The sequence below is a fragment of the Eulemur rufifrons genome, chromosome 19 (assembly GCF_041146395.1).
Source record: "Eulemur rufifrons isolate Redbay chromosome 19, OSU_ERuf_1, whole genome shotgun sequence".
In the NCBI taxonomy this organism is placed as follows: Eukaryota; Metazoa; Chordata; class Mammalia; order Primates; family Lemuridae; genus Eulemur; species Eulemur rufifrons.
This window is the reverse complement of record NC_091001.1, coordinates 95000393-95012526: the sequence shown is the minus strand read 5'-3', so window position 1 is coordinate 95012526 and position 12134 is coordinate 95000393. Positions and strand designations below refer to the sequence as shown.

The 12134-nt window shown below is 36.8% G+C and overlaps 1 protein-coding gene across 7 annotated transcripts in view; it reads left to right on the top strand.

Moving 5' to 3' along the window:
• The first annotated feature begins 16 nt into the window (after positions 1-16).
• ZNF512 (zinc finger protein 512) overlaps positions 17-12134 on the top strand; it is a 30836-nt gene continuing 18718 nt past the window's right edge. The window contains exons 1-5 of one of the 7 annotated variants that reach the window (XM_069495245.1): positions 17-115; positions 392-499; positions 624-682; positions 10682-10869; positions 11890-11985. In XM_069495245.1, coding sequence (XP_069351346.1) covers positions 10824-10869; positions 11890-11985 — 142 coding nt within the window. In that variant the 5' untranslated portion in view covers positions 17-115; positions 392-499; positions 624-682; positions 10682-10823. The remainder of the gene's footprint in view (positions 116-391; positions 500-623; positions 683-10681; positions 10870-11889; positions 11986-12134) is intronic. The other 6 variants (XM_069495249.1, XM_069495244.1, XM_069495242.1 and 3 more) reach the window with 6 other exon arrangements.

The following is a 12134-nucleotide window of genomic DNA, read 5'->3' as shown; positions in this document are numbered from 1 at the left end:
ACATCCGGGAGAGGCAAGGAGAGCGGAAGTGGCGTTGATCTGGCCGGAGCCCTTGGGTGAAATTGTTAGGCGTGGAGAGGGAGTGATGTCTTCCAGACTCGGTGCAGTACCCGCTGTGAGTTTCTTGGTTTGACCGTTATGCTTTAGAGGTAGCGCTGTCGAGCCCGGAACACGCGGTCCCTCGCTTTTGTCCCTTGCTCAGAGTTGGTTTTATCAGAGCCCATCGTAGGCCCCACCCTTCTAGATCAGATCACCTGTCCCCTTTTTCTTTCCCCACTTTCTGCTGCCTGTTCCCCACCTCCTTGGACTTAGCTCCTCGCCAGATTGCCATTAATTTCTATTCCTTCTACATCGCCAATGCCGTTGTCTTTTCTTTTCACCTTCCCTTTAGACCCTCTATCTGGTACAGGGCTTTGGAGAATGGGGGAAGATGAAGGCTCTTGTATTGTTACCCGCTTTTGCAGTATAGGAAGATAGGACGGCACGCCTTTACTAAAAAGTATTGCCTTCTTGCGTTTGAGGTAGTGGCCCCGGCAGAGCTTCATTTCTTCTGGGCACAGGGGGAATTCGTCTTTTTGTGGTCGAGGTTCCTAGCACTCACTTGTGTGCTTGTGATTTGCTAGACTCCGGGACCCACATCCTTTAAGCAGCAGAGGAGCTCGAGGATCGTGGGAGCTAAGAAGTAAGTGAGGTTTTTCTGAAGTCCTTTTATAATTGTGTCGCCAGCGCTGTCCAGTAGGACTTCCCGTGATGATGAAAATGTTCTGTGGATACACCGAACAGTGTCCAGTGTCATGACCACTAGCCCCCTATGATTTTTGAGCACTTGAAATGTGGCTAGTGCGACTGAGGAACTGATATTTAAATTTTAGTTTTAACTAACTTTAAATAGCCACCTGTAGCTAGTGACTACTGGATCGGACAGGACAGGTCTAAATCTAGCGTGGGGAAGAAAAACCTAGCTTGCAAAAAAAAAAAAGTGCAAGTTATAATAAAAATGGAACATATGACTCAGTAGTAGTCCTGCATTTCTCTGGACATCAAATTTGTGCTGATAAATATATTGATGAACTTGTGAAGGACAATAAAAATGGCTGTAAGAAATCCTGGTATTTTCAAATTACTTGGTTGCAAGACAGGTTTATTATTCTGGGCACTGAACTTGCTAAGTTTTTCCATGGTTGATACAAAAGAGAAGATTCTTGTTGACTAGAAACTGCCATTACATGGATTCATTTATTCAGATGACATTTACTGATGACATTTACATAAATGTCTGCTATGTGCCAGCTGTGTAGTAGGTTATACAGACATGAAAAACAGAACTAGCAGTCTCAAAGAGGAGATAGGCAAGTGGATCAACACAATACAGTGTAATAAGTAAATATTTTAAAATGGGAATTTAATATAGCCTTTGGGGAAAAGGAGTGACAGTTTAAAAGGGAAGGGTTACCAGAAAAGATCACTCCTAAGCAGAGACTTGAAAATTGAGGACTAATGCAGTTAACTGGGAGGAGAAAGTGTTTTTGAGGAGAGAGAAAAGCATGCGAACATGTAAAAGAAGTTAATGGGATAGCAAGTAGTTTTATATAACTGGCATGGAGGATGGGGAATTGCAGGGAGATTGTTTAGAGAGGTTAGCAGGGGCCAGATCATGAAGGACCTTTTGTGACATGCTAAGGTGTTTGGATTTTATCCTAGAAGAGTTTTAAATGAGGGAACGACATAGCCAGGTATTGGTCTTAGGTCACTCTGGCAGCATTATGAAGGATAGATTTGGAAGGGTACTGGAAAAATGGTTCAGAGGTTATTACGGTAACCTAAGAGACGAATGAAGAATGGCCTGTGGTGGTAACAATATTTTGGGAATATACAAGTTGTGATGATGAGAGGTGAGTAAGAGGAAGGAAGATAGAGTCTCTGTCTTTGGCAACCAAGTGGCTAGTGGAGTCATTCACTGAACTAGGAATTTCTGGATGAGGAGCAACATTAGGAACAAACTTAAGTGGGTTTGGACCTAAGCTGAAGAGCTGGTCTGAACTATAGAAATAAGAATCATTGGCTATAAAGGGAATTTGGAAACAACATATTTTCTTCCACAAAATCAGAGTATTCATGAGATAATGAGGGAGAGTTTCTCAATGTGTACCTTGGTCACTTAGGGATAATTGTCTAAAAACATAAAGATTAATGGGCCCCATCTGTTAATCAGAATCATTGGGGTTAGGATGTGGGAATCCTTATTTTTAACCAGTTTCCTAGAAAATTGTGAATTTTGAGAACTGATGATGAAAAGTGAAACTAGAAAAAAGGAGAGGAGGAAACCATGGAGAACCCCAGCTTTTAAAGATTAGATAGAATTAAATAAGTCTGCAAAGGATAACGAGATGAACTAAAATAGTTTTCTAATGAAACCTAAATATTTTCACCTAGAAGAGTGAACTAGGGGCTCTTAAAAATTCTTGGTAGGTCAGAAAGGAGTTGAAAATAGGCTAAACTTTTTATCACTGTCATGAAATACTGAGACTTGCCACTCTAGTGACAACAAATTATAAAGTCACTACAATTAAGATAGTCATTGTATCATAACAAAGCTTTTTCTTTTTGTATTTATGGAAAGGGAAGTTTGAGATTAGTCTGGTTTTTAACAAATAGTCAAATGCCCTGGGTTGATAGGTAGGTGGTGTAAAATGCTTGAGGATTATTTTTATTGATTTAAGAATTTAAGAATTTTAAGAATTCATTTAAGAGTAAAAGACAGAGACCTGGAGGGGATTCCCTAACCATCTAGACTTAATCTCCAAGATGTTAATCATACTGATCATATGAACTGTTGCTTTTTTAGTATGCTTATGCTTATTGATGAGAGGGTATATGGGTAGTGTATTTCTGAATCCTACACTGTGATAGAAAAGAAAAACCTATGTGGAGAGTTTCCTAAGAGTCATCCCATGGGACTTGGCTCTTATTGGCCTGTTGATACTACCAAGTCTTTCTACCATAGTTTGGGAGATGGGTTTTGGCCCTAGAAAACTGCTAATTCCCATTAAAGTTTTTTATACCTTTATTAAAGTACAATAGACTGCACATACTTAAAGAATATACCATGAACAGCTTTGACACGTGTGCATCTGTGAAACCATCACCACAATCAAAGTAAACATTTTCATCTTTCCCAAAAGTTTTTTCATGTCCCTTTGCAATACATTTCTCCCTCCACTCTTGTCTGCAGGTACTACTGACCTGTATTCTGTCACTGTTCAGTGGTTTGCATATTTTAGGATTTTATATAAATGAAACCACATAGTGTGTTCTTATTTTTTGCATGATTTCTTTCACCCAGAATGATTTTGAGATGAAGAATAGTTTTTATTGCTGAGTAGAATTCTATTATGAATATACCATAATTTGTTTAGCCATTTACCTTGATGGACATTTGGGTTATTTTCAATTTTGGGGTGTTATAATAAGGCTGCTGTGAATATTGATATACAAGTCATATGGACAAATATTTTTCATTTCTCTTCATAAATACCTGAGATGGTATTTACCATCATAGCTTTGTTGATTCATATGGCAGGAATATGTTTAACTTTTAAAGGAACTGACTGTTTTCCAGAGTGGTTTCATTTTACATTCATACCAGCAATGTATGAGAGTAGGACTTTTTAATTTTAGGCAATTTAATGGATATGTAAGTGGTGTCTCATTATGGGTTTTTTTTTATCATTTATGAATAATGATGTTGAGCATCTGTTCAAGTGCTTATGTAGGCATTCATCTGTCTTCTTTTGTAAAGTGTCTGTTTACATCTTTTGCCCATTTAAAAAAATTAAGTTGCCTTATTATTGAGTTGTAGTATTTTTTAAAAAATATATTCTAAATAAAGTTTCTTTTTCTGATATATGTGTCTAGAATATTTCCTCCTAGTCTGTGGTTTGCTTTTCATTTTCTTAGTGGTGTTTTTTGGAGAGCAAAAGTTTTTAATTTATCATTTTCTTTTGTTTCATGCTTTTGGTATCCTATTTAAGAAAACTTTGCCTCCCCTAATTGCAAAGATTTCTGTCTTCTAGAAGTTGTATAGGTTTTACATTTAGGTCTATGACTCATTTACAGTTAACTTTTGTGAATGGGCTGGGCGAGGTGGCTCTCACCTGTAATCCTAGCACTCTGGGAGGCCAAGGCAGGCAGATTGCTTGAGCTCAGAAGATGGAGACCAGCTTGAGCAAAAGTGAGTCACCATCTCAACTAAAAATAGAAAAATTAGCCAGACATGGTGTTGTGCACCTGTAGTCCCAGCTTCTTGGGAGACTGAGGCAGGAAAGTCACTGGAACCCAGAAGTTTGAAGTTACTGAGAGCTAGGCTGATGACATGGCACTCTAGCCCAGGTGACAGAACGAGACTCTGTCTCAAAAAAAAAAAAAAAAAAAAATTGTGAATGGCATGTGGTAAGCATCAATGTTAATTTCTTTCTATTTGTATATGCATTTGTTGAAAAGACTCTCCTTTCCCTATCGAGTTGCCTTGGCACCTTTGTCAAAAGCTAGTTGAACATAGAGGACTCACCTTATTCTGTTTCATTGATTAAGTTTAAAGTATTGAAATCAGATAGGTTAAGTCCTCTAACTTTGTTGTTCTTTTTTAGGATAATCGTGGCTATTTTAGGTTCTTTTCATTTATGTATAAATTCTAGAATTGTGTTGCCAATATCTATAAAAAGCATGCTTAGTATTCATGGGTATAGTATTGCATGTATAGATCCATTTGGGGAAAATTGTTATTTTAATCCTATTGCATTTTCTGATTTATTAACATGCTATATTTGTCCATTTATTTAGGTCTTCTTGATTTCTCTCAGCATTGTATTGTAGTTTTCACTGTAAAAGTCTTGACTGTCTTTTGTTAGGTTTGTTCCTATGTATTTTATGTTACTTTGACGTTATTGTAAATGATATTATTTTTGTGTCATTTTCTAGTTGCTTCTTGCTAGTATATAAGAATACAGTTGACTTTTGTATGTTAACCTTGTATCCTGCCACTTTGCTAAGTTCATTTATTAGTTCTAGTGATTGTTTTGTATATTCCTTGGGATTTTCTTTGTAAGCAATCATATAATTTGCAAGTAGGGAGAGTTTTACTTTTTTCCTTTTGATTTTTTTTCCTTTTTTAAAACCTTATTGCCATGGCATTCAACAGTGAAACTATCTGGGCCTGGAGTTTTATTTTGGGGAAGGATTTGGTAAATTCAATTTCTTTAATAGATACAGAGCTATTTAGATATCCAGTTTATTCTTGTATCAGTTTTGGTAAGTTGTATTGTTAAAGACATTTGCTCATCTTAATTTATCAATTTATTGGCATGAAGTTATTCAAAGTATTCTTATTAATTTAATATCTGTATGATCTGTGATAATTCCTCCTTCATTTCTGATATTGGTTATTTGTGGTATCTTTTCTCTCGATCAGTCTTGCTACTGGGTTGTTGATTTTGTGATCATTTCAAAGAACCACAGTTCCTCTAGCCTGTTTTCTGGTTCATGGATTTCTCCTCTTACCTTTCCTTCTTTGGTTTACTTTGCTCTTCCTTTTAAGGTATTTTATGATAAAAATCTTAAGTCATTGATTTTAGATCTTTTCTGATATAAGCATTTTGAGCTTTAAATTTGTTTCTAAGTACTGTTTTAGTTGCGTTCTTCAAATTTTGATAGGTATATTTTTGTTGTTACTCAGTTCAAATTATTTTCAAATTTCCTTTGTGACATCATTTTTGACCCAGGAATTATGTAGAAGTAGATTATTTAATTTGTAGATATTTGGGTTTTGTCTGTGTTTTGATTTTAGATTTCTTACTATTGTTGATTTCTAGTTTGATTCTGATATGGTCAGAGAGTATACTGTGAGATTTTCATCCTTTCAATAAAAGTTTAAAGTTTATGGTCCAGTGGATGATCTTTCTTAGTAAATGCACAATGTGCACTTGAAAAGAATGTATATCTTGCAGTTGTTGGTGGTAGTATTCAATAAATGTTAACTAAAGCAAGGGGGCTCATAGTGTAGTTCAGATTGTTTATGTCTTTACTGAATTTTTGTCTAGTTGTTTTATCAATTGTTGAGAGAGGGAGGTCTTAAAATTTTCTAAGTTTGTGAAATTGTTTTCCCCTTTAATTCTGTCAGGTTTTGCTTTTGAGTCTCTATTATTGGTACATACAACGGGTAATAATGTCTTCCTGATGATTTGACACTGTTATCATTATTAAGTGTCTCTTTTTATCTCTGGCAATACTCTTTGTCTTGAAGTCTCTTGTATCTGATATTAAAATGGTCACTCCAGCCTTTTTACGTTTTCTGATTGCATCATCCATTTACTTACAGTCTGTATCTGTCTTTATGTTTAGAATGTGCCTCTTGTAGGTAGCATATAGTAGGGTATTGCTTTTTAAATTCACTTTGTCAATCTCTGACTTTTAACTGTAGCGTTTAGACCATAAATATTTAGATTAACTATTGATATGGTTGGATTTAGGTCTACCCTTTTATTATTTGTTCTCTGTTTATCCTGTTTTTTGTTTCTCCTTTTGGATTATTTGAATGCTTAGTGTTCCATTTTAATTTGTATATTTGGGTTTGGGATATATCTCTTTGTATTTTTTTTTTTTTTAGTGGTTCCTCTAGGAATTACATTATGTATACCTATCCTTTCATAGTCTACTTAGAATTAATATTTTACCACTTTGCTTAAATGTAGAACCTTGCAGCCATATTAACCTCTTGTCCTCTGACCATTATGTTATAGTTGTCATATGTATTACATTACATATGCTGAAAATTCTACCCAGATAATGTTAAAATTTTACTTTAAGTGTTTTTTTAAAATGTATTTACCTAGCTATTTACCATATCTGTTGCTCTTTTTTCATTCTTAAAAATCCAGGTTTCTCTCTGGTGCCATTTTTCTTTAGCTGGAATAGTTTCCTTTAGCATTTCTTATAGAGCAGATCTGCTGACAATAAATTCTCTTTAGTTTTTCTTCATCTGAAGAAATATTACTGAGTATATTTTCATTGAATATAGAATTCTGAAATGATGAATCTTTTCACTCAGGATTTTAAAGATACTGTTGTATTGTCTTCTAGCCTCCGTTTCTGTTGAGAAATCCATGATCATTTAAATCATTATTTCTTATAATGTAATATGTCACTTTTCTGAAGCTTTCTATATTAAAAAAAAAATCCTTGGCTTTGAATAGTTTCATTAAGATGCATCGAGGTGTGTTTTTCTTTGAGTTATCCTATTTAGTGTTTGTTGAGCTCCTTGAATCTGTAAATTTATGTCTTTCTCCAAATTTGGGAAATTCTCCTCCATTATTTTTTTCAAATGTATTTTTCTGCCTCGGTATTTTTCTCTTCTCCCTCTGGGATTATAAATACACTAAGATAGAACTTTTGATATTAACCCACAGGTTATTGGGGCTCTGTTGACTGTTTTTCAATCTTTTTTTCCTCTTTGTTCTTCAGATTGAATCATTTCTGTTGATCTACGTTCACAAACTCTTTCCTCTGTCGTCTCCATTCTATTACTGAATTCATCCAATAAGTTTTTATTTCAGATATTGTATTTTTCAGTTCTTAAGGTTTCATTTATTTTTTTTTATGGTTTCTGTTTCTCTGTAGATAATTCCTATCTTTTCCTTCATTTCATGTGTGTTTTCCTTTATAAGAAAGTATTTCCTTTATGTATTGAAAGTGTTTGATAGTTGCAACATCTGGGTCATCTTGGAGTTGATCTTCTTTTAATGATATGTTCTTTGAGAATTGCTCACATTTTCCTGGTTCTTTGTGTGGTTGCATAATTTTTGGATTTATCCTCAACATTGTGAATATTATTTGTATAGGTTTTGGGTCCTATTATAATCTTCTGGGGAATGTTGCTGTTTTTGTTTTAGCAGGTAACCTTGCTTCAGGTTTAGACTATAAGTTCCGTCTTATCTTATGGGGGCGTTTGTTAAAATCTCAGTTTTGTTCTATATGTCTTTGCTATGATGATTTGGGTTGTTCCATACATGAATAGCTCAGGGGCTAGTCTGAGACTTTTGCAGGTGTTTCAAATCTTATTTCAGTTCCTTAAGATTTCGCTACATTGGTTTGGGTCACATTAGTTCAAATCTCATTTTAGTTTTCAGAGTTTTTGTGAGGCTGGTTTGGGTATGTGCCACATATACATAGCTCAAATTAAGCTGTGACTTGTGTGAATTCATGCACTGAATTATGGGATCCCTTTCTTTGCTTATCTCCTCTCTAGGATTTCTCCATACTCTGGCCCACAGAGACCCCTTTTCCTGATTTCTTTGGCCAGAAAGAGGGAATTTCTGTTGGAATTTAAGCCACGCATGCTGCTCTGCCAGTGGGGCTCACCTTTGTTGCAAAGCCACATGTGAGAAGGAAAAACATAGCTGGGAAACTCACCCCATGTGGGGTCACTTCTCCCAGTTTTGACTTCTCTGCATAATCCACCTGCTTTTGTTTACAGAGTCCAGAGTTTTTAAGTTATAATCAGCAGGAAGGGATGGGCTATAGTGGCAATTATGCCACCACATCAGAACCAGGACTTCTCTATATTAAATTTATAATATTGGACCTCATGTGCCAAGAGCTGAAAATCATCTTTCTCTGACCATCAGACTCTCTTATGTTTACCTATCCCCATTTCCCTCCCTCTCAGAGGAAACCATATTAACATGTGTGATGTGTATCCTTAAATATATATAAATCCTTCAGCTTAAAAAGAAATGAATCAATGTCTTTTGCAGCAATTTGGATGGAACTGGAGACCATTACTACAAAGTGAAGTATCTCAAGAATGGAGAAACAATCACCACATGTACTCTCTAATAATTTGGAATTAATTGATGGGCACACATGAGCACAGAAAGAAGTAAAAGTCATTGGAAATCAAGAAGGGAGGAGGGGGGAGAAGGGGAGGGATAAAAACCCACCTAGCAGGTACACTGAATACTATTTGGGTGATGGACACACTTATAGCCCTAACTTAAGCATTATAAAAGCTATCCATATAACAAAAACATTTGTACCCCCTTAATATTTTGAAATGAAAAACTATATATATGAATCCTTTTAAAATAAGTAAAATAAGCTGCTTTACATGTGTATTTTTTTTTTTTTGAGGCAGAGTCTCGTTCTGTTTCCTGGGCTAGAGTGCCGTGGCATCAAGCTCACAGCAACCTCAAACTCCTGGGCTTAAGCAATCCTTCTGCCTCAGCCTCCCGAGTAGCTGGGACTACAGACATGTGCCACCATGCCTGGCTAATTTTTTTCCATATATATTTTTAGCTGTCCAGAAAATTTCTATTTTTAGTAGAGATGGGGTCTCGCTCTTGCTCTGGCCGGTCTCGAACTCCTGACATGAGCGATCCTCCCGCCTTGGCCTTCCAGAGTGCTAGGATTACAGGCGTGAGCCAACGCGCCCGGCCTGTATTTGTTTTTAATTTACTGAAATGACATTGTACTAGAGATCCTGTTCTGTTTTTTTTTCATTCAACAGTATGCTTTTTAGTTATGTTCATGTCTATATGTGAAATTGGTTCATTGCTTCTACAACTACATAGTATTTCATACATAGACATCTGACATTTTACTTATATATTTTCTAGGGGTGGTCACCTGTGTTACTTCTCTCTGCTGTCAACAAACAAACCTCTATATGTAATTCTTATCAGCTCTACCTCTAAAATGTTATCTTGAATCTGCCAACTCATCATCTCTGCAATAAAACCTTACTTCAAGCCAGCATCATTTTTATCCATACTATTGCAACAAGCTAACTCTTCTCTTTTTGTTTACTCTTTCTCCCATGGGCCATCATCTATACAGCAGCCAGAGTGATCTTTCTAAACTGTAAATCTAAAGTAAGCCTCATAGAGATATTAATATTTAGTTGGAAAAGGGAGGTCCTAGAAGTCCTTTGACCACACTTTGAGAATTGCTGCTCTGCTGCATCTTGAGCCACCTAGAAGAATGTCTGATCCTCAGTAATGTTTATTAACTGACATACTAACTGGTATTAGATTTTGGAATCTGGATTCAACTGTATACCAGAATTCTTTGGCCAGTTTAGTTCAGACAAGATAGCATCCTTCCTTTAGCTATAAAAGCTAAGTATCATGTTGCCTAAGTAAGATAGGGCAGCCCTGACTTCAAGGTTTAAGGAGAAGGAAGATGGATCAGATTAGAGCCTACACACTATTCTTCTCCTTTCTATTCACAGAGATACCCTTTAGTTAGTGTCCCTCTGTCAGAGAAATAGGGAGGCTTGGACATACCTGGTTACCAATCCAGGGGATCTTCTGAAGGGTCATAGAACACCCTATTACTTTGCCTACTTTTCTTAAATAAATCTAGGAAGTGATGCCTGCTTGGGCTGCAAAGTGATCATTTATATGGACTGCTTCCTCTTTCTGATTACAGTGAAGTATAATAATTGTACATGTTGTTAGATCAACCATTATAATTATTAGGAAACTACAAGCTACATTCTGTTTTTATATCAAGCTTCTTAGTTTTTTGCACAAGTAACCAACTTGGTTATCTTGTTATGATATAAAAGAATTAACAGGAATTTTGCTGCAGACTCTCCTTTGTGGTACGTGTCTTTGTGTTGTATTAGTAGCAGGACCCAGTGCTCCATAAAGGATAATAGTTTCCAGTACACTATCCCTCACGATGACTCCTTAAGTGGCTCATCATCTGCCTCATCATGTGAACCAGTGAGTGATTTTCCAGCATCCTTCCGAAAATCTACCTACTGGATGAAGATGAGAAGGATCAAGCCAGCTGCTACTTCTCGTGTTGAAGGTATCAGTATCGGCGTCTTATTTCAAAGACAGAGCACTCTCTAAAGTTATATTTTGAGGTAGTGTTATAAATGGCTATTAGAGTATTAAATGCCACATATGTGTTTCTCATTAGTGATTAAAAAACTTTCAGGTGTTAGGCTATTGCATACTGTTAGCTTCACTGTCTAATAGAGTGAAATTCTGCTGATCTTACTCCTCTAGGTTATATTCAGCCTCAGCCTTTCCTTTTCATAGGATATGAACATCTTTCCCCTGGTTCTAGTTCAATCCTCTGTTGAGGATTTAGGTGTAAGGGTTATTCAGGGTAGAATATTCTAGATGGTCATAGTGTCAAGAGTTCTTGGTAGCCCTTTATCTTGAGCAATTCTTCCGCATCAGTGTTAGCCTCAAATCCTGATTAAGCAAAACACATTGCCTGAAGGCACTATTTATGGGGAGCAATTGATGATTCAGGATGGAGAACAATACTAAAGGAAAAGGGAAGATTGGGTCAGTTAATGAGAAGTTACACCAACTTCCCTAAAAATGTCAGGAACACTTCTGTGAGGCCTCTTTCATTGATGGTCTTTCCCTTTGATGGTCTTGTGAATGATGTTTGGTTTTTTTTTTTATTTTGAGACAGAGTCTTGCTTTGTTGCCCGGGCTAGAGTGAGTGCCGTGGCGTCAGCCTCGCTCACAGCAACCTCAAATTCCTGGGCTTAAGCGATCCTCCTGGCCTCAGCCTCCCGAGTAGCTGGGACTACAGGCATGCGCTACCATGCCCGGCTAATTTTTTCTATATATATTTTTAGTTGGCCAGATAATTTCTTTCTATTTTTAGTAGAGATGGGGTCTCGCTCTTGCTCAGGCTGGTCTTGAACTCCTGAGCTCCAGCGATCCACCCGCCTCGGCCTCCCAGAGTGCTAGGATTACAGGCGTGAGCCACCGCGCCCGGCTGTGAATGATGTTTTGAAGGCAAGCCTGATATTCATTTACAGACTGTACTCAGTTTTTGTTCTGTTTTTGTATGGTATTTCAGGGTCAGGTGGAGTATCAACCAAAGGAAAAAGGAAACCCAGGCAGGAAGAAGATGAAGACTACCGAGAATTTCCTCAGAAGAAGCACAAGCTTTATGGTAAGGCAGTAACTTTGCTATTTCTTTTTTCCTTGGGTGACTGGCCTTTATTCTATGAGGGTAAATAGGAAAGAGACCGTAGTTTTGGGCCTTGAATGTCTTTTGAGCCCTTGGAAATTTTTGGGAGGGAATGGCCTCCATCTTTACTT